At 41.3% G+C, this 23,517-nt stretch overlaps 1 protein-coding gene across 1 annotated transcript; it reads left to right on the top strand.

The window, feature by feature from the left end:
- The first annotated feature begins 698 nt into the window (after nucleotides 1–698).
- LOC122671913 lies at nucleotides 699–1,350 on the top strand. Its single transcript, XM_043869399.1, has one exon. The coding sequence runs from the start codon at nucleotides 699–701 to the stop codon at nucleotides 1,347–1,349; it is 651 nt and encodes a 216-aa protein (XP_043725334.1). The 3' UTR covers nucleotide 1,350.
- Nucleotides 1,351–23,517: the final 22,167 nt, after the last annotated feature.

Raw genomic sequence — 23,517 nt, 5'->3', positions numbered from 1 at the left:
ATTTAGCGTTCATAAACTAGATCAAGCTCCATTAGGCAAATAACATAATCTCTAATTTCACAATAATTATGGATCATTAAAGTTAAAGGCTCACCGGGGTCCTAAGTACAAGGAGTGATAACAGAGGGGGGTGAATGTTCACGTAGGTGAGCATATGTGAATGACTCACAGTCGTTCAGATGAAACATTTCCACACAATAGATTCCATCTGAACGACTGTGTACGTGAACATTCCCTGCACATGCGATAACAAACTTATACAGTTATACTCATAAAATACGTAAGTAAAGGTATACATGCTTTAATGCCTCTGAGTTATACGATTCAAGCCAGTCTGGCTGATTGGTTGATTGATGGGAATTGACAGAGAGAGAGAGAGAGAGAGACGCTCCTTGTTGCCAAAGGGTTACAGTTACACTCAATTCTACCAACTCCTCCCAAAGTAAAAGCAACCAATCGAAGTTCACAATATTAGACAACAAAAAAAAGAGGGAAAAACACAATCCTTGCATAGGAGCGTTTGAACGCAAAGAAAGAAAGTTGGAAGGCAAAAATAAAAGCTAAGGGTCGTCCTCGCCTGTTGGACCCTTTGTCTTAAGGTAAGCAATGAAAGTTGTTATAGTAAGGAAGAAAAAACACAGATAAGCTTCAAATTCTCCATTCTCTTATCCAAACACAAGCACATCTGTTGTGTTAAAATGTTGCTCAGGAACTCTATAGCCAAGACGAAGAGGTTCTTCCACAAGACTGTTGAAAGCTTTAAATCCTTGCTATCTGGTGGCTATGAGAAGCTACCCAAGAAACCTCCCTTCAATTCCTGCTCTTGCTCTGGTGGTGCCGATTTCTATTCCCATCGAAGTTTCGGAGAATTAGACAATTTCTATGGAGATTTCACCAATCGATGGGATTCCTCTGATCCAGAAAAGGATAAGAAGAGAAACGAGAAGAAATTGCCACATATTTCTGATAAACAACAGCCCATTGACCACGAAGGAAGCTTTTTGAAGTTCGGAAAGCAGAGTCCAGCAAAGATCAGGGATGAAGAGAGAAGAAGAGAACCAGGGAAAGAAATGAGGAGAGAAAATAGCCATGGAAGAGGAAGAGAAGAGATGGGTTCTCATTTGGTGGTGGTTCAGAAGCTGAAGGAGCTGGAGATGATGGATGCGAGTGACATAGAACATGTGTTGGACATTGAAGAGGTTATCCATTACTACTCTCGCCTCACCTGCCCTGCCTATCTCGACATTGTCAACAATTTCTTCATGGAAATGTACTCTGATTTCTTCCTTCCTCAACCATCTTCTTCTTCGTCCGTCAATTACAACCAATCTCGCCGGTACAAATTCTGATGCCGCCTTTCCTTTCCGGGCTCACATTGTTGGCTTCTCTCACAATTCGCTAAATGCTAATTTCATTTGAGTGTTTATTTATTTGTTCTTTTTGTTTACTTTTATTGATGAGGGGAATTTCCTTCCCAGAGTCCAGATTGAACTTTTTTAGTGGATTTTCCTTCCTTGAATGCATCTTTTTGTGTTTTTCTGCTTGGAACCTGTAAGGCTGTAAATTGTATTGGATTGGCTTTATCCTTTCAGATTTTCATATTTCTTAGATTTGTTGTAATGTAAATTCCACTTCACCAACCAAAAGAAAAGAGAAAGAGAAAAAAAGAGTCCCCGGAGGACAACTCAGTGAGCACGACGGCCCCTCTTATTGCTACCAAACCATGTTGATGCCCCATTTTTCAACAAGCCACCCTGTTGTGCTTATCCTCTGTAATCTCTCGGATGATAGCTGGTCTTTGCATACAAGCCTCTCCTGTTAGAAAAACTCTGTTTGAAGAAAGAAACTTCAAACTGTTTTGAACGCGATCTCGCTATATTAAAGGAGATATTTGCCCCGCACGGCAAATTCATCTTCAGGAATCAACAAAGCAATAAATATAAAACACAGAACTCCACTTAGAGATACTGAATTACAAGAGGGAGAGATAATTCGTTTGAACACAGGACTCCTATTTTATAGAAGTGGAGCACCTCTTCTGAATAGACATATCTATTCATTCTGTATCCATTAGATCGATTTTCATTTGATCTAACGGTCCAGATTAAACCAGAGATGAACCTGTTCACAACAGTCATATCCTATGACCTTAAGATCTTCTAATCCGACGGATCGATCATTTCAAAAAATCAGATCGTGCATCGCGATGAGCAAATCGATATGCCTCTGTACCGGGGAGAATGTCTCCTTTTTCCGATTTAATTCAAGAGATAAAGAAGGTAATATAATAAATACCATTTATAACTTTTGTAGTTTTCCGATGTGGGACTAAAGCATTTTTCCCAAAATAACAAATTATTTATTTAATCTCTCATTTATTACAATCTATCTAACATCTCCTTCATCCTCTCATGTTAGCTTAATTCACCAAGTGCCCAAGTTGTAAAACCACGGAATAATTTCACATCGATGTGTCATGGAATACGCATATATACTATGGCCTCTTTACTTGGCACGACGTGTTTCAAAGCCATGAGACCCACCTGTCAAAACGAACAATATAGTGTCATCGATGGGGCTGGATTCGTGACACTTAACAAGCAAGTTTGGATGATAGTGTGGGGATATATGCAAGACCCTTCCCAAGATAAGGAACTTCTTATGGAGGGTATGTGTCGTTGGCCTACCTACGGGTGATGGGCTGAGTCATCAACATATGCGTAATCAATCAAATCTTTCTCCCATCGAGGAAAGTAACATGTCCATTTGGGCCCTTGAGGAATTTTGGGAGGCTACAGTCAATTCCCCCAATCATGGTAAGACGCATACCATATCCCACAATTTAATTCCTCATTGGCATTCTACTTCGGAGAACTGTTTCAAGTTGAACTGTGATGCATCATTATTTATGGATGGTGATTTATCGGGAATTGGTTTTGTGATAAGAGATTCCCATGGAAGGTCCTTCAATGCAGTCTCATAGCCTGTAAACGATAAGGATGCGACCTTATCTCCAACGGCTAAGAGATCAGAGTCCAACTCTACTCCCACATGTGATAACGGATCAAGTAGTAGTTGTGCCATTATAACTCTTCTCTCAACCTCAACGCATCAGTCTATACCTGTTCCTGTTGATGAGTCATCATCCAAATCTCTAAAGCTCAAGGATTATGCGCAGAAGTGTTTAAGATTAACACAACCACCTTGTACTCATCCCTATGTATTCCAATCTACTAATCCTCAACATCTATATAAAGGGAGTATTAGTAAGGAGTTAAACAAGTGAGAAAATAAGTAGTTCTGTGGACGTAGGTTACAAGTAGCCGAACCGCATTAAACCCTTGTGTCGCCCATCTTCTTCCTCTTCTTCTCTCCAAACCTCTGATCTTCTCTTATTTCTAATATGGTATCATCCGACTAGGGGTCCTTGGGATCCTCAAGCAGCCTCCCTGCTCTTGGTACAACCCTATCCACTCTTCCTCTGTTTCCATCTCTCAGCCATGCCATCGCCATTAAGCTAAGCGACTCCAACTACCTTCTATTGCCCTCCCAATTCATTCCCCTTCTCCGCGGGTATGATCTTTATGGCATGGTTACATGCATTTCACCATGTCCGCCGGAGTTTCTTTCTCCAGCAGCTGAAGCAACAGCCAATGACACTCCCACGGCCAACCCTGCTTATCAAACATGGCAGCGTCAAGACCAACTTCTGATGAGTTGGTTAATTTCATCCTTAATTGAACCTGTTCATGCCCACATAGTTGGCTGCACCTCTTCTCATGAGGTTTGAACCACTTTGGAGCGCTCATAAAACAACATCTCCGCAGCTCGTGTTTTGCAACTGCGGTTTCAGCTTCAGAATACCAAACGGGGCTCCTCTACCATTCAAGAATATCTCCTGCGCATTAAATCTATCACTGATCTCCTTGCAGCCGTTGGGAAACCAATAACTGATGAAGATCTCAGTCTCTACACCCTTGCTGGCCTGGGTTCTGAATACTCCACGTTCGTGACTTCAATGACCACTCGTCGAGAATCAATTTCACACACTGATATGCGAGCCATGCTCCTCACGCAAGAGATCCGGCTGCAAGATTACAATCTCTGCCTGAGGTTGCTATCACTGCCAACACCGCAAGCACCAATAATGAAAATCGCGGAGGGCGCCCCAATCGTGGTTATGGAGGATCACGTGGAGGCCGTAATGGCCGTAGTTCTGGCCGCACTGGGTACCAGCGTTTTCCAAATCAAGGTATGCACCAGCCAGCCACTCAACCTCACACTCCTACTCCGAATGTTTGTCAAATCTGTAATAGGGTTGGTCACAAAGCCCTTGATTGTTGCAATCGCTTCAATCATGTGTTCCAATAAACTACAGATACCACGGCATCAACTGCAAATAACAATGTTTGGTTCCCTGACTTTGGAACAACGAATCACATCACTTCCGATCTAGATAATTTGACTATATCTACTGATTATACGGGATCAGGTTTAAGTGGGCAACGGTTCAGGTTTGAAAATTTTGCACCCTAGCACATCTCATCTTTGTTCTCCTTCTAAGAATTCGGTTCGTCCAAATATTTTGCATGTGCCTGCCATAACTCGCGATTTGTTATCTGTTTCTCAATTCACAAAGGATAATAACGTTATGTTTGAATTTCATCCTGATCATTTCTATGTTAAGGATCGCTGCACGGGGAGGTGCCTTCTCTAGGGAATCAGTAAGGATGGCCTATACCAGCTAGCTATGAATACCGATGGTTCATTGACAGCTGGATCTTCTCCATATGCTTTAGTTGGTGAACGCACGTCTCTACATCAGTGGCATAGCAGGCTAGGGCACCCAACCCTTCGCATTGTTCGTCAAATCATCAGTGGTTTTAATTTACCTTTAAGTTCTCAGTCAGTTTTTAGCATTTGTAATGCCTGTCAGCAGGACAAGAGTCATAAATTACCATTTTATTCATCGCCTAATCGTTCCAGTAGGCCATTGGACCTCTTATACTCTGATGTTTGGGGTCCTTCTCCCATTCCTTCTTCGCAAGGCCATTGTTATTATGTTCATTTTGTTGATGATTACAGCAAGTTTATTTGGTTGTTTCCACTTACACATAAGTCCGATGTACTGTCTGTTTTTATCAAATTCAGGGCCCTTGTTGAGAATTTGTTTGACAGGAAAATCAAACGGCTACATATTGATTGGGGTGGAGAATACATGTCTGTCTCCAAGTACTTGGCCGATAATGGCATTGACCAGTGAATATCTTGCCCACTTACTCATGAGCAGAATGGTTCTTCTGAAAGAAGACACCGCCACATAGTTGAAACATGTTTAGCCTTGATGTCCCATGCTGGTGTTCCTAAATCACATTGGTACCATGCGTTTGCAACGGCAGTGTTCTTAATTAATCGGCTACCCACATCAGTGATTGGTAATGTTTGCCCACTTTATAAGTTGTTTGGCACCAAATCGGACTACAAGACCTTGCGGGTTTTTGGGTCGGCCTGTTATCCATTGTTGAGGCCATTCAACAAGCATAAGCTTGATTACAAATCGATCTGAACTACATGTGTTTCACAGTTCCAAACAAAGAGGATACAACTGCCTCAACATGCGCACCCATAAAATGCTTATCTCCAGGCATGTTATTTTTGATGAAAATCGATTCCCATTTAATGAAGCTGCAGTGCCATCTCCACAAGCTAACCCTTCTTTGCAACGTTCCATTCTCGGTCCACCCCCCACACTCTCTTGGCCGTCCATGCCATCCCACCATCTACTCAACATCTCACCACCATCAAGCTCCCCTTCTCCAGGCATGGAATTTTTGAATATTCTACAAGGGGAAGCTCTAGCTAAGTGGACTAGCATTTTACATTCCCTATGGATATTATAGAAAGTTTGATATATAACTGAAACAAATAGCATAGAGTTGGTCTCCAGCCTTACCTCTCTATCCACTTACTTTCGAAGCTGCTGCTTAATTTGCACATATTCCAAGGTCCATCAACACAGTAGCTTACACCTTGTCTCGAAAGGCCTTGTCATTAACATGTGTGACATGCTAGCCTTTATCCAGTACATGGGTAGTCCATATTTGTTAATGCAACTCCATGTGTAATACACATTTAGATCAATGAAATTTTTTTTTATCAAAAAAAAAAAAAAAAAAAAGGTAAAAGAGAAAGTTGAACAAAAGCAAAGCTTCAACCAATGGGATCTCCTCTTCCTTATTCTTTCACCACCCATTTGGCTTCCAACAGAACACACTTTTTAGCCTGTAGGGCAAGGAGAAAAGCCTCACCATATCCCTTAAAATCTGAATCGTGAAGCTACACTAGCAGAAAAGATGATCCCTGTTTTTGGTTCCAGCCCAAGAGAAGCAACACGATGCCATCACAAGGATATTCCTCTTAATAAGCTGATCGACCATAGGAAGTATATCCACAGTACATCTCTACAAGACAAAAGATTGTCTAGGAATGTTACAACCAAAAAAAATTGCATGCCTTCACCCAAGACACTTTAGGGTATTGTTGACCAATAAAATCTCATGTTAATTTGAAAGAGAAAAGACTAGAGGAAGAAACCTGCCAAACTACAATACGGTCCAAAGAGGCTGCCAAATCTAGATGCCACTCACCCTCCTTGAGAATAGAGTCAACAGTAGTGAGACGGTCTGAACCGGAATCGTAACAAATGTGTCTCTCAATGAATTTAAAAGGATACCAATCGAGTGCCACAGATCAGGCCAAATGTGATTTAGTTGCCCATTCCCAGTGAGATGATGAACCAAAGGCTCCATGCGGGGTTTAAACTTAAGAATTTTACATCCTACCCAAGAGTATGTCTTCAAAACTCTAAGGCTCTATTTGATAACACTCCTGATTCTTGATTCTATTGATTCCTACTCCGTAAGAATAAAATGAGAGCGGGATTTTGTTTGGCAAATCCGTTTTGATTTCATGCTCCCAGAGTACAGATCGACCTTATGGGCCATCCAAAAGCAGGATAGACAAAACATAATTTTGATGTTATGTCTGTTTCGGAACAACCTGAATTGGAACAAGCCCTATAAAATTGCCAATTGTTCCTGATAGTTGCCTAACCAAAGACGGGAACCCTTCCAAAGAACCCTAACCCCATTGCTTTCCTCTTCTTCCCTCATTTCTTCATTCTCGGACAGCCCTATAGACACTTATTTTTGTCAACATAGAGGATCCTCAAGATAATGGTGAATTGAGTCCGACATTGCTCTCAAAGTTCGTAGGTAAAAAGTGACCATTTTTCCTGGAGTGAATGTTATAACCTTTTCGGAATTGACCGAAACTTCTAGGATAGGTTTGTTTCATCGTTTTAAGCCCGAATCTAGCATTTGGTACGATAATGACACTATTTGGCCACTATTTAATGTGAATTATAGTTCTATGACTTCACCCCGCTTTATGTGAAGTTTTGACTATGTTCCCGGTAGAATTGGTGTTTATCTTTGCATCATTGGGTCGTGCTTAAAAAATAGTTCCAACGATATATGGTTCAACAAAATTCGACAATCGGATTGACAATTATCACCATCTGAAGTTTCCAGTCAGATTGTTGAAATCCATTATTTTGGGTCAGCTTGGGGCTACCACGTAGCACTGCCACATGGTGTAGATGCAAAGGGTAAAAATGCACCTTAACCTTAAGAGATTTTTTCTCTTTCTGCATCAGTCAGAAGAGAGGGGGAAGTTGTTAATGTTGGGAGTCGCCACCAAATAAGGGTCTATGACCCATAAATGTCTCCCTATAGGTACAATGACCTGTTGGGCAATTGCCCATTCAAAAATCTCACATTCCTGAGTTGTTCATATCTAAGTTTTGATGATAACAAACACTTGTAAACATTTAACATGTAAAGCTTTATAGTTACTCATTCATGTAAAGACACTATTCTATTGGAGTAACAAGACTTGAAGGAGAACCAAGACCATGGTCAAGCCAAGCTTATCAAGTCAAACCAAGACAAAGCCTCAAGACAAGATACTGAATTAACAGCGTAAGATAAAAGACAATACATGCTCGAAGGCTAAAGACAAAGCTTCAAGACATGTTTGTGTGCATCAAGACTATGTAAGAACACTCATACACACACTTGCATTTCACACTTGCATATTCATGAGCATAGACCTGGCTATACCCTAGGTGATGCCCAAGGACGCTTGAAAAGACAAAAAAATGTGTCAAAAGACCATTGGTGTAAAATCCCTAAACGACCTGATCAAAATAGGGCTGAAATTATACCAGCCGGTCTATTCGGTCCAACAACTAGTCTAACCAATTAGTGGCAGTGTGCACTGGCTCCTACTGGCTGCACAGAGGCTGGAAAACTGTCTGACCAGTTAACCCAAATGTCTGGAGAAGGTCCAGCCGGTATCAAGCTGGTTGGCCAAGTCGGTTGTCCAACGGTGTAGACGTTGAAAACTCCCACCCGCCTACGGCGATGATGACTGGACACAGACCAATATTGGAGCCTTACTTGCAATTGGACCCACTTAAAAAAAGTTGTGGGGTGTCAAAGCTTTGGATTGTATGTGATTCGAAGGCGGTTACTTGTGCTATTCAGTTAGAGTCCATTCCTTGGTTTGAAAAGCAGGACTGTATCTCTATGAATCCTTTTTTACATCGCATATCCTTGAAATTTTTTACTGTTTCAGGAAAGCCTATCCTGTTGCGGATTACCTTGCAAAATTAGTAGCTAAAAAAGGAGAATCTTAGTTTATTTCGAGTTTCTCTCTTTTTGTTAGGGAGGCCCTTATGGATGATTCTGTAGGTCGTCCAAGATTTCATTTATCAACTTAGGATCATATTTTTATTGAGATGTTCTTTTTGTAGGGAATGATTCTCCCTTTTGTTTGTTTCTTTGTATTCATCTGGGTATGCCTGGATGTTAAAATTTGTATTTTTTTTCTTATCAACTTAATCTTCTTGACCTTTAGCAAAAATACCAAAAGAAACACCTAAAAACCCAAACAACCCTAAAATGCCCATTTTTGGGGGTACAAGCATGCAGAAGCGCCGACGGCGCCGAGGAGCTAGCTTTTACAGCTCCGTACCCACGGGGTTGCGGGTATGGATGTTCGTACACATGAGGCTGCATTGTCCACGGGGCTGCCGATCCCCCTCCGTGGCATTGCAGAACTTCTGCGGCTCTGTACCCACAGGGCCACCAAAATGTGATGTCCCTCTATTCCCTCCCCAATTTAGGAAGAGGTCCCATAGCCTTGGAAAGCGAGCTCTTCCACCCCCTTTTGTCCATTTTGAGTGTGTGTTTCTCTAGTGACCCACCCTCTTATCTCCCATGTCCTACTTCAATATCTGACCCTCCCAAGACCTTGCCTGTGCTCCAAGTGGAATGAAGCCATCTTTTACCTCCGATTTTCTCATTCTCTTTAATTACATTCCCTATGGTATCTTCTTTATGACCATGTAGTGTCATCACTATGTCCGAGTAACTAGCAATAGTCTTGAGAAATCCTAGAAATGCCGTAACTTTGTCTTAGATCCCAGTGATAAAAGTCCTTGTTACAGTCGCTACTCTGTCCGTAGTCCAAGTAACCTAAACCTATCTCATAGTCATTACTTTGTCTGACGAAAGAGACACGAGCAGGTCGTCCGTCTCCACCTGAGACGTGGGACATCGTTACAGTTCACATTTGTTGTATTTCGTTTTACTTTGTTGTTTTTAGTGTAGGTATACATTTCTACCTTTCTCTTATATTTGGAACAATTAATGTAGGGCGTTAGAGTCATAGTAGGATTTCTTTTTATTATTCAAGAAAATAAGCATCTTTTAATTTTCATCATGCACATTTATGTCACTTCGTATTTTCATTTTTCTGAATGACTTTGTAGTATTTTTACATGCATAAATTTCATATTTAATTTCTTTTTTACTTATTTAATGCATCATAAATTAGCCTCATATGTTGGTATAATAAATATCATTATGAGAAAATGTTCAAAATCAAGCATCTAATAGAAAGACTGGTTTAACCGGACGAGATCAGAAGCTAATACCTTCCCATGCTCATTACCTGACCACTTACCCAAACTCTCTGACTAGACTATATGGAATCAAGTAGCCTTTTCCACTTACCTTGGATTGGGATACCACCATTGGGTGTTAAGCCTGAATCCTAGGTGGCGACTCCTTTTATTTTAATATGTGGCATGATCCCAAATCTCCATTTTAATAATGAATCCAAATAATAAACCATACATCAACCCATTGTGGACAAGCGACCCTAAACCAAATGAATCCCGCTTACAAAGTAGATTGAAATCCCACATCCAGAGGTTGTAGTACCCATAGTAGCAACTCCATTGGGATTATTTCATGTCATGCTTTCAGCATTAGATGCTACTGTTGAACACAAGGATGTTTTCCCATTTGCATTGATTGAATGATGACATGTTTGGCTAACCCCATTGTTGCATCATGGGTGTACTAACTACATCATGCATCGCCCTCATCGTTTGATTTTACTTTGAACATGATGTATAAAAAAGTTAGTACACCCATGATACAACAATGGGGTTAGCCAACCATGTCATTATTCAATCAATGTAAATGGGAAAACATCCTTGCGTTCAATGGTAGCATCTAATGTTAGGGAGGCCATGATGCAATAATGGGGTTAGCCAAACATGAGAATCCTACAGGGTTCCATTCAACTCCGCAATCGTCTAATCCTACAAGAAGCAAAGGAATGACAGAATCAAAAGCAGAATAAGAAAGACAAAAGGAAAATGATCAGACGAGTTGGAAAAACCTACTTTCCTCTGGAGCATAAAGGTCCGCTCATATAGCACCTCATCCATGCTGCTCATCATACGACGCATGACTACATAACGTTCAACGACAAGATGCCATAGAAAAAGGTCAATAAGAATGGGGAGATGATAAAGCAAGCTATTCAAGTCTTGATTCAAGAAACATACCCCATCATAAGGGATCGGTAGACCATAACTCATGTCAGGTATTGAAGGACTTGCAAGGCTTATGGTGTTTATGCCCTCTCCTAGAGTAGGCACAGTCCACCCTCGGTATCCTGCAAGGACTTGCAAGGCTTATTGTACATATGCCATAGAAAAAGGTCAATAAAAATGGGGAGATGATAAAGCAAGCTATTCAAGTCCTGAGTCAAGAAACTTACCCCATCACAAGGGATAGGTAGACCAAGACTAATGTCAGGTATTGAAAGACCTGCAAGGCTTATGGTTTTTATGTCCTCCCCAAGATTAGGCATAGTCCACCCCCGCTATCTCAAGATAAAGTAACCCATACCTGCTAGTTGGATCTCTCGAGGAGGACGATGAAAGGTCTCTCCCATTTAATTAGGAGCAGATTGGGAAGTTTTTGCTGTACTTGTCGGAGCTACGGTGGACGATTTGAGGCAAAAATCCCCAGGGATGAGAGGACAACCAGGATACTACTAAAGATGAGGTGATCAACATCAAGAGCGAGGAAATAAGGGTAGCTCAATCAAATATAATAATAAAGTAGAATACCCGAGGAACCTCAGGTGTCATACGAACACAACTTGTCTCCTGAAAAAGATAATCCTCATACAAAGAACCTTGGTCGACGAATCCCATGACTCCAATCATTAAATGAGGGTGTCTTTGGAGGATGATGTCAGGATTATGCATAAGCTCAGGAGGATAGCGAGCAACCAATCAGACATCAAATTATTAACGAGTGACCCTCTCTCCCAAGTAGAAGGCATATCCATCTGGCCCCTGAAAGAGGACCCTCATACAAATCAACACCGAGCATGTTTGAACCACTCCTCCTCAAGAGAATCCTCTTCGAAAAAGGGCTATCATTTCACTTGTAGTAAAACCATCATAAGTCGGGATATCTATAAAAGAAAAGTCGAATAAAGGTAAAGGCATACACTCTCCATCCAGGGGGAGTTGAGGCAAATCCTCAACGACTCCTGGGTCTTTGTAGGACCACCTCGTCTAGTGTTGGCTTTTGTCCAATGATAAGAACGGGGAAAGGAGATCTCCTCTTCTTCATCATTATCCTTCAAAATAGGGGTATGGATTCCCAGGAATTTATACTACCATGTCTGCCAAAAAAGAAATAATAATGAGACCTATGAAAATACAAAGCATCAATAAAGAAAAGGTGTTGGAATGTACCCAAAGAACAAAAGAGTTGGCATAAATGTGTGGAAGGCCCAAGGGAAGAAGGTCTAGCATGTGTAGAAAATAAGAATATATAGGTTGACCCTCGCCAATCATATAAACAAGCCATGTCAAAGTCTTCAAAGAAACGAACATAAGCCAAATCCGTTACACCTTGGTTGTTATAAAAGGGTCTCTGACAGCTTATACAATAGGAAACTCCACGCCAACTATTCATTGGTCTCTGAAGCGGAATCATCCTCTACAATTCAAGTCAACCAATTATCCCTGAGGTCACTCTACCGCTCGATCGTTGTTACCTCCAAAAGGCACTAATATTGGGTAACATTTTGTACCTTATCCTCAGTTATGAGGATAATGGGTCGGTCACCAAAGGGTAAACCTGTAATGATGTGAATGCACAAGGGACTGATGGTCATCTCCCTCGTCGGTAGGTAAAAGGTATGTGTGTTGGACTATCACCTCTCAAAGAGCATGCGAATGATCAAAGTATCCATTACCTGGGCAATTAGCTGTGTTACATAACCTAAGCCAGTCCTAAGGATCCTCTCCTACACACTAGTGCATAACTCATCGAACCAACCACTAACCAAATTAGGGAGACAATAATTTTTGTAGTGTACATCCACGACCCTTCAAAAAGAAAGGAAATAAGAAAGCTTGCATTATAATGTATGGCATATAATATTTTTGCATTGATTTTTGTGCATTATGTGTTTTGGATGACATATAGTACATTTACATGGATTTTTTTGCATTACGTGTTTAAGATGGCATATTGTACATTTGCATGGATTTTCATCGATTGTGTCTAGGATAGCATAGATTTTTGTGCATGGTGTGTTTAGGGTGGCATGTAGGGCATTGTATGGAATTTTACGGTAGTGTATAGTACATTTGCATGGATTTTTTCACGCATTATGCATTTAGAGTGACATATACTGTATTTGTATGGATTTTTATGCATTATGTGTCTAAGGCGGCATGTAGTGCATTTATATGATTTTTTTACGTTGGCATATAGCATATTTGAAAAGATTTGCGTGCACTTATGTGCCTAAATTGTTACATATTGTGTTCACCCCGATTCGTGTACATTATGTGCTTAGAATAGTGCATAATGTGTTTACCTCGATTCACATGTATTTATGTGCCTAGAATGGTGCATAATGCGTTTGCCTTGATTTGCATACATTTTTGTGCCTAGAATGGTGCATAATGCTTTTGCTTCGATTCACATGCATTTATGTGCCTAGAATGGTGCAAAATGTGTTTGTCCAAGTTCACTTGCATTTATGTGACTAGAATGGTGCATAATGCGTTTACCACAATTCATGTGCATTTATATGCTTAGAATGGTGAATAATACGTTTGCTTTGATTTGTGTGTCGTTATCTGTCTAGGGTGGTGCATAGTGTGTTTGCCACAATTTATATGCATCTATGTATTCTGAATACGTGCATGAAATTATATACAATACATAATGGCTTAGTATGTAATTATTAAAACAAAAAACATGATAAAAGACTCACTGGGTGACTGCCCTGCCCCCAAACACAGCAGCACGTGTGGCACCTCGAGTCTCTTAAAAGATTTCCTTGTATCAGATGGCTCTGGCATCTGCACCGTCATGATCCATCGATGGGTACCATTTTCCTGAACACGCCTGCTTCCAGATACTCATGGCAGTAAAAAAGAAAAAAGGGGGGCAAAGAAAAACTAAGGAGAGAATCTAGAGAAAATTTGCAATAGCTCTGCACAAAAAATGAAGATGGAATGAGAGGAGGATCCCTCTTTTATAGAAAAAGGGAGAAACCCTCACGACACTGATAAATGAACCATGGCTCTGCCAAAGTTAGAGGGGGGTGTTTCCCCAATTTTCCCCGTTTTGTACTTGATTTTCCCCCCATTTTGGTGTTTGGACATTCACAAGGTGTTGAATAATCACTAATCTGTGATTGACCGAAGGGTGTCAAATCACTTTCGAACTAATCTGTGATCGACTGAAGGGCATTGAATCACTGGTGAATGATGCTATGATCGATCGAAGGGTGTCATATCGCTTTCAAACTAATATATGATCGATTAAAGGGCGTCGAATCACTCCTACTATTCTGTGATCGACTAAAGGGTGTCAAATTACTCTCGAACTAATCTATGAACGACTGAAGGGCGTCGAATCAATCCTATATTATTCTATGATCGATTGAAGGATGTCGAATCACTCCCGAACTAATTAGTGATTGGTCGAAGGGCGTCGAATCACTCTCAAACTATGCTATGATCGATCGAAGGGCATCGAATCACTCCCGAATAGTTTTGTGATAGACCGAAGGGTGTTAGACCACTCTTGTGCTATTCGGTGATCGACCAAAGGGTATCAAATCACTCCTAAACTATTCTGTGATCGACCAAAGGGCGTCGATTTGCTCCCACCGAAGGGTGTCGAGTTACTCTCGAACTAATCTGTGATCGAACAAAGGGTTTCAAACCACTCCCAAACTATTTTGTGTCTAATAGAAGGGTGTCAAATCACTCCCGAATAATTCTGTAACTGACTAAAGGGTGTCGAATCATTTTGAATTATCTAGTGATTGACCGAAGGGTGTCAGATCACTCCCGAACTATTCCGTGACCGATTGAAGGGTCTCGAATCACTCCTATATCATTATCCCAGTGGTGCAATCTTTCCCATATGCCCAGTGAAGTAGTCACTCCTGCATTTCCAAAGGAGTAATCACTCTCGCTTCCCCCAACGAAACCTTCACACATTTACAATTGATTGAGTGGTGCCTTATCACACTCATATATGTATATGATCGGTTGAGTGATGCTTTATTACATTCATATTGTTATGATCGGTTGAGTGATGCCTTATCACATTTATATGATTGGTTGAGTAGTTCCTTATCTTCCTCATATCTATGATCGGTTAAGTGGTTCCAAAACCCTTAGGCTTATGGCCATTTGGGCTGCCAATGTGGTGTATGACGTGAAATCCTTGGGCTTATGACCAGTTGGGCCGCTAATAGGATGAATGACTTGAAACCTTTAGGCATATGACCATGTTGGTTGCTAATAAGGTGTAAGAAACCCTTAGGCTTATGGCCATTTGGGCTGCTAATAGGATTTTTGATTTGAAACCTTTAGGCTTATGGCCATGTGGGCCACCCATAAGGTGTAAGAAACCCTTAGGCATATGGCCATGTGGGCTGCCAATAAGGTGTAAGAAACCCTTAGGCTTATGCCCATTTGGGCTGCTAATAGGATGTTTAATCTGAAACCTTTAGACTTATGGTCACGTGGACCACCAATATGGTGTAAGAACCCCTTAGGCATATAGCCATTTGGGCTGTCAATGGGGGTGTATGACCTGACATCCTTAGGCTTATGGTCGTTTGGGCCGCTGATAGGATGTATGACTCGAAACCTTCAAGCTTATGGCCATGTGGGCCACCTGTAAGGTGTAAGAAACCCTTAGGCTTACGTTCATTTGGGTTGCCAATGGAGTGTATGACCTTAAATCATTAGGTTTATGGCCATTTGTGCTATTGATAGGATGTATGACTTGAAACCTTAAGGCTTATGGCCATGTGGGCTGCTAATAAGGTGTAAGAAGGAGTGTAGTGTGAATTACGCTAAAAAGGATGTATATTAATTTACCTCAATTAATGAACATTCAAATTCCCAAAAGGGTGTATAGGACCTAAGAGGGTGTATAGTGGTGCCATATGCCGGATTAAAGAATATTAAATCACCCATGATCGACTACAAGATGCTGAAACATGTAATAATGACAAATCAATTAAATGAACTTGTAATTGCATCACTTATGGATTTTCATGGCAACTTTGAAGATTTTTTTATCGTGATAAGTAATTTATATGTTTTCAGCTTTGAGGTAGGCAACCTACATGATTTATTGATTGATTTACCGGATTCGGTTTTGTCACTCGTGTTTTTTGCAACTTTGTCACCCCTGAGCAAGGTGCTGGCAGTACATACTCATGAGTGGCAATTTTAGACGATCTTTTGTCTTTGCCTTTCGGCTGTGACAAAGGTCTTGGCCAAAGAGGGGCATTCTGTAGACGCTGAAAATTGCCACCCGCCCACGACGATGACGACAACTGGACATGGACCAATATCGAAGCATTACTTGTAGTTGAATCCACTTATACTCACCCAAACAAAGACCCAAAAGGCCAAAAAAAACCTATAAATGGTCACTTTTAAGGGTATAGGTGTGCAAAAGCACTGCAGAACCCCCTCGACGACTCCATACTTGTGGGCCAAGGTAACCGTGGGGCCACCCAACCCCTCTGCGGCGCCGCCAAAATGTGAGGCCATCTATAAATAGAGAGACCCCTCCCCATTTTGGGAAGAGATCCCATAGCCTCAGGAAGTGAGCTCTTTCACCCTTTTTGTCCATTTTGAGTGTGTATGTGCTCCCTAGTGATCCATCCTCATATCTCCCATGTCCTACTTCGATATTTGAGCCTCCTGATACTTTGCCAGTACTCCGAGTGGCCCGAACCCATCTTCTACCTCCCATTTTCACACCCTCTTTCATTACATTCCCTATGGTATCCTCATCATGGCCATATAGTACCATATCTTTGTCCGATTAATGAGCAATAGTTTCAAGAAATCCCTAGGGACGTCGTTACTCTGCTCAAGATCCCAGTGATAAAAGCCCTTGTTAAAGTTGTTTCTCTGCCCAAATTCTGAGTAACCCAAACCTATCTCACAGCCGTTACTTTGTCCGACAAAAGAGAGGCGAGCCAGTCGTCCGTCTCCACTTGAGCCTTAGGACATCATCACATTTCGCATTTGTTGTATTTATTTTTTTACTTTGTTGATTTCACGGTAGGTGTACATTTCTACCTTTCTCTTATTTTTGGCACAATGTAGGGCGTTCGAGTACCCCGCAATAGTGTATATTATTTAAGAAAAGAAGCATCTTTTATTTTTCATCAAGCACAATTATCTCACTTCACATTTTCGTTTATCATAATGACTTTTAATATTTTCACTTGCAAAAACATCATATTTAATTTATTTTTACATATTTGATGCATCATAAATTATCTTCATATGTTGGTATAAGAAATATCATTATGTGAAAATATTCAAAATCAAGCTTCTAGTAGAATGACCGATTTAACTAGGCGAGATGGTGTGCTAATACCTTCCTATGCTAGTAACTTGACTACTTACCCAGACTCTCTTGACCAGACCATATGAAATTATGTAGCTCTTTCCACTTACCCTAGATGAGGCTACCGCCATTGGTTCCTAGGCCCGAATCCTAGGTGGCAACTACTTTTATTTTAATATGTGACATGATCCAAAACCCCCATTAATAATGAATCCCAATAGTAAGCAAAAGCATTAAACCCTTGTCGCCAAGGGACCCCAAATTAATGGATCTGCCCATAAGGCGGATTGAAACCCTACATCCAGAGGTCACAGTGCCCACAAACAACTATATTTTCAAATGGTTCTTTCAACCGGTCTGATCGGTTCATGAATAGGTTGACCGATAAACCCAAAATATGACCATTTTTAACGTTTGAGTTTCAAATTTCTCACACTTTTTGGCTATAAATAACTACTAAAGGATAAGCTCAACACAACTTTTGAGGCATTGAATACCATTCATTAGAGAGCTTTTATTGAAGCTTTTTGGTGTTTTATTATGAACTTTTGAGTTGAGTGTTATTATTATAAGATCCAATGTTTTGATTTAACTCAATCCATTGAAGGTTTGCATTGTAGCAATTAATTCTTCTTATTGAAAAAGCCTTGAGAAAGCCTACGTCATGTGCATATACTCAACATCATATCACTTTGATCAGAGAGTATTCCATGTAAATTGAGGTAAAATACCACCCTTGGTACCCAATGGTACGCAAAGTGAGGTAAAACCACTAGATACAATCCTAGGTATTCAATGACACGCAAAGTGAGGTAAAACCACTAGATACCACCCTAGGTAATGACACACAAATCGAGGTAAAACCATCAAATACCACTCTTGACACTTAATGACATGCAAATCTGGGTAAAACCATCAGATACCACCTTAAGTACCCAATGGCATCCGGAGGTCATGGTACCCACAAACAGCTATATTTTCAAATGGTTCTTTCAATCAGTCTGACTGGTTCATGAGCAGGTTGACCGGGTAGCCCAAAATATGACCATTTTTTATCGTTTGAGTTTTAAAATTTATCACACTTTTGGCTATAAATAGGCTACTAAAGGATAAGCTCAACACAACTTTTGAGGCATTGAATACCATTCATTGGAGAGATTTTATTGATGCTTTTTGGTGTTTTATTCTAAACTTTTGAGTTGAGTGTTATTATTATAAAATCCAATGTTTTGATTTAACTCAATCCATTGAAGGTTTGCATTGTAGCAATTAATTCTTCTTATTGAAAAAGCCTTGAGAAAACCTATATCTTGTGCATATACTCAACATCATATCACTTTGCTCAGGGAGTATTCCACATAAATCGAGGTAAAATCAACAGATACCACCCTAGTACCGGTGGTACGCAAAGTGAGGTAAAACCACTAGATATAACCCTAGGTATCCAATGGCACGCGAAGTGAGATAAATCAGTAGATACCACCTTAGGTATCCAATGTCACACAAATCAAAGTAAAACCATCAGATACCACCTTAGGTAGCTAATGACACACAAATATTTTTTAAGCATATTATACATGTTTTTATCTTCCATTCTCATTGTTCGGTCTTCTCTTTTGTTTTGTAGGAGCTTGACTCTTCCCACTTCAAGAAGTAAAACCATATGGAGAAGGTCATAGACTAGTATCACTGTTATGTCCCAATCTAGGACAATTGAAGCTGGAGATAGCACCACGGAAAGTGCGGGTATTACAACTAGGAGAAGTCGTCGACTAACGTCAAGGCCCGTCAAGTTAGTTGATTATGTAACTAACTAAAGTGAGCTAGCAGCAAGTGGAGTTAGAAAAACAGAAAGTGGTTAAGTTGTTTGAGAAGTTGGGTTCTAACTCTCTCGTGTTTTTAGAATTCTTTAAAAGGGGGAGGGTTGGGATTGGTGAGTTTTAAGCAAATTCTGTAGCAGAGTCTTTTTTTTTTCCTTTTATAACTCAGAGGAGGTGTCTGATCCTCGAAATCAGATTGTTCTATGCCTTGAAAAATCAATAAAAGATCTTCGGAGTTCTCGGCCCTGATAAATCAGATTTCCGTTCCTTACATTTGGTGCTTTCATTTTATCATGGCTGAGGGTACTCGCTTTGCCAAATTGGAGGACGCCATTTTGAAACTCACAGATCTGCATCTATCTCAAGATCAGCGGATAGCAGATCAGCAACGACGATTGGAGGAATTGGCCACTCATCAGCAACTTGCTTTTCATGATCTAACGTTGAAGCTTACGGCGATGGATGTGCGATTGGAGCAAGGTACAAGAACTCCAGTGCGGCTTGAGAGGGAATTCAACAATGGGATTCCAAGATCCATTGTGAGTGATAGGGATCCTATATTCTTGAGTAATTTTTGGAGCGAGCTATTTCGATTGCAAGGCACTACATTGCGAATGAGCAGTTCTTATCACCCTCAAACAGATGGCCAAACTGAGATTGTCAACAAATGTTTGGAGATGTACTTGCGTTCCTTTGTCGCTGATCAACCTTCTAGGTGGACTCACATGTTGCCTTGGGCTGAATTTTGGTTTAATACCTCTTTCCACACCTCTGCCCAGATGACTCCCTTTGAAGTAGTTTATAAGAGGACACCTCCTCTGTTGGTGCGGTATGATCCCGGAATGTCCAAGGTGGAGGCTATTGATCAACAGTTGTATGATAGGGAACTGGTTCTGCAGCAATTAAAAACAAATTTGTTGCATGCTCAGCAAGTGATGTCGGCTCAGGCTAATAAACATAGGAAGGATGTGACCTTCATTGAGGGGGATTGGGTATTAGTGAAGTTGCAGCCTTATAGACAGAATTCTTTAGCTCAGCGTTCTTCTCATAAGTTTGCTAGGAGATACTATGGGCCCTTTATGGTACAGAGGAAGATTGGGAAGGCAGCATATCGGCTGTTGTTACCTGTGGAGGCCAAGATTCATCCGGTTTTTCATGTTTCCTTATTGAAAGCTTACAAAGGCGATCCAATGGTTCCACCAGTTCCGTTACCTACAATGTCCGACGGGGCTAATCCTATTGTGCAACCATTGGCTATCTTAGATCACAGGGTCCTCCACCACAATGGTATTCAACTACATCAGGTTCTCATTCAGTGGGAGAGGTTGGCACCTGAAGACACAACGTGGGAAGACTTGGTGCTTATGCAACGTGACTATCCGGAGCTGAACCTTGAGGACAAGGTTCTCGATACAGGGGGAGGTATTGTTATGTCCCAATCTAGGACAATTGAAGCTGGAGATAGCACCACGGAAAGTGCGGGTATTACAACTAGGAGAAGTCGTCGACTAACGTCAAGGCCCGTCAAGTTAGTTGATTATGTAACTAACTAAAGTGAGCTGGCAGCAAGTGGAGTTAGAAAAACAGAAAGTGGTTAAGTTGTTTGAGAAGTTGGGTTCTAACTCTCTCGTGTTTTTAGAATTCTTTAAAAGGGGGAGGGTTGGGATTGGTGAGTTTTAAGCAAATTCTGTAGCAGAGTTTTTTTTTTCCTTTTGTAACTGAGAGGAGGTGTCTGATCCTCGAAATCAGATTGTTCTATGCCTTGAAAAATCAATAAAAGATCTTCGGAGTTCTCGGCCCTGATAAATCAAATTTCCGTTCCTTACAATCACACTCTTTGTCCGACGGTTACCAAGCTAGATATCCCAGACCAGTCTGGGGTATATTGTAGGTTTTGACTCTCGGATGATGGACACCCCTCTGGTGTATGCGCTGGTGGAGCGATGGTGGCCAGCACCTATACCTTCCATCTCGTAGTTGGAGAGGTGACGATCATCCCCCTGGACTTTCATATGATTATGGGGCTCCCCTTCGGAGGGCAACCCGTGTGCCTTCGCGATGATGACGTGGTGGAGACACAGGAGCATCTTCGTTGATACAGTACCCTCCTCGAGTAGCTATAAGAGAGCGGTCGATGTCGACCAATGCTCTGAGGGCGGCTTGGAGCACTTGGGTTGTGATAGATTAGTCCCTTCCAGAGGTACAGGATCAGCTGGCCAGGATCTTCCCGCTATATCTGCTGGCAGAGGTCCTCTTCTGTGACGTGAAGGGGATAGCTGACCTCGCTTTTTTAAGGATTTCGAGGAGGCTAGTAAATACGACTGGGGTGGCTCTACTTAATCCTAGTTCTTGCACATGATGGACCTACTGGCCGTAGGTACACCGAACCTTATTGGTTGCACGGGTAAGTCCTTCGTCCATTTCATTCCCTTTTTTTTTTTGTTTTTATTTTGTACATATTGACACAGTTTCTCTTTTTAGACCTGGTCCTATGAGGTGTTTTGGTTCCATTGTCCCATTTAGGGATCCAATGAGAACTCTTGACCCTATCTTCCCCCATGCGCGAAGATGGATAAAGGGGTCGATGCGGAAGAGCGGCCCTGATGCGACCCTGGATGGCGTTTGAGGGTTGGTGGATTCCCTCACCGATGTGGTACGCTTCCTTCACTAATCACCTTATTCTTCATATGTACTTGTTCCTGATATGTTTCAATGTAGATTGGCTGGCGGCTCTTCAATGTGGAGGATTCCAATGAGGCGACATGGTTTTCCTGGGCTCGAGCCTTGACAGAGAGACAAGCCCTCTTCTAGGGCCCTGATGGGTATGCCTTCTACATGGGAGAGAGGGTGACCCTGCAGTTCTAAGGTGAGGGCCATTCCCCACTTTTCATCGGCGCTCATGCATACTCCTGAGAGCCTCGATCTGGTGGAGTTGGTTCGTTGGAGAGAGGGTGACTTGGCCATCAACTTCACTAGCGCCAACAAGTCGTACGAGGCGTTCCTCCTCAGGGAGACAGTTTGTGTCCCCCTGACTGGCATTGGCTCCAAGGTACGTCCCAACTTTGAATTTCTTGCATTTCCTTTGAATTAGATGAATCTTGTATTTACCTTATTTATTTTGGTTGCAGTATCCAGACTGTGGCGTCCTTCCTGGGTTCCATGGCTTCAAGTAGCCTTTGAGATGTACATGCTCGAGCATGGAAGGGTCCTCAGAGCATACCTTTGGTGAGGTACCAGGTTCATCTTGCTCACTCCGCTTAGCAAGCATAGGTGATTATATTCCTGGGTATCGAGAATGGACTGTCCTTGGCCTTGGGGAGAGGAGAAGCGAGATCAGGCTGCTCGAGCCTAGCTCATCTGATGGTGACTTGGGCTTTCCACTTCCTTATGATGGGGTAAGTTCCACAAAACGATTACTCTTTATTGTTTTATTGATTCGTGCTAACTAGGCCCTGTTCTTCCATGCAGATTCGATGCCTCTCGATACGCTGACCTGCGGTGTATGATGTTTAGCATGGATGACATAATTACGGATAGGTCTCAGATCTACCGCGATAGTGTAAGTCCCTTGAAAGAGAATTTTCATTATTATTTCTTTAGACGCGTTTCTTAATTTTTTTTTCTTTTGCCGATTCAAGCTTGTGAGGGGTAAAATGAGACTATTGGGTATCTCCAGTACGAGAATGCTAGACTTCATGCGGAGGTGGAGACTCTCCGGAGGAAACTAGCCGAGCTTAGTTACGACGGACGTGGGGGGTCAGGACACAACCTTTCTACCCAAGACTATGGGATTTCATAGTCGTTATTGCAAACACTTATACACTTTCTCTTTTTATGTGTATACTTTCATTTTTTATTATTAAAACGAAATTGATATTGCACATACTTATTTATGTATGCATGATTCTACAGACAAAATATTTCTATTGATAGCTTCCCTTTACACATGTATATGGAATAAATAGGATTACAGAAATAGAAAGGTATCACAAAGCCCAATCTTTTATCCACCATTCACAACATATTTTGACCATAATTCATCCAGTAGGTCCACCACCTTGTCAGTCATCTCTTTTAGAGGCCTAAATTCTTTCAACTTGATAGTCTCCTGTTGGAATGTTTGATACTGGCGAGGTACTTTGAAAGGGATGTAGAAACTTGTGTGTGTGTGTTAGGCCCATCAAACTTACATAATTGTATCCCTGAGTTTTCAATATTGGGGACTCCATTTTCCACCAGTGATAATACCATTCGATTGTTCTGATTAGTCTTTAATCCAAATATTTCTGCCAAATCTCTAACCATATGGAATTCCCTTGTTTCTCTCTTCTTTTGAA

Source organism: Telopea speciosissima, chromosome 8, assembly GCF_018873765.1.
Source record: "Telopea speciosissima isolate NSW1024214 ecotype Mountain lineage chromosome 8, Tspe_v1, whole genome shotgun sequence".
In the NCBI taxonomy this organism is placed as follows: domain Eukaryota; kingdom Viridiplantae; phylum Streptophyta; class Magnoliopsida; order Proteales; family Proteaceae; genus Telopea; species Telopea speciosissima.
Note: the sequence above shows the minus strand (reverse complement) of the source record. Positions and strands in the feature narration are given on the sequence as shown.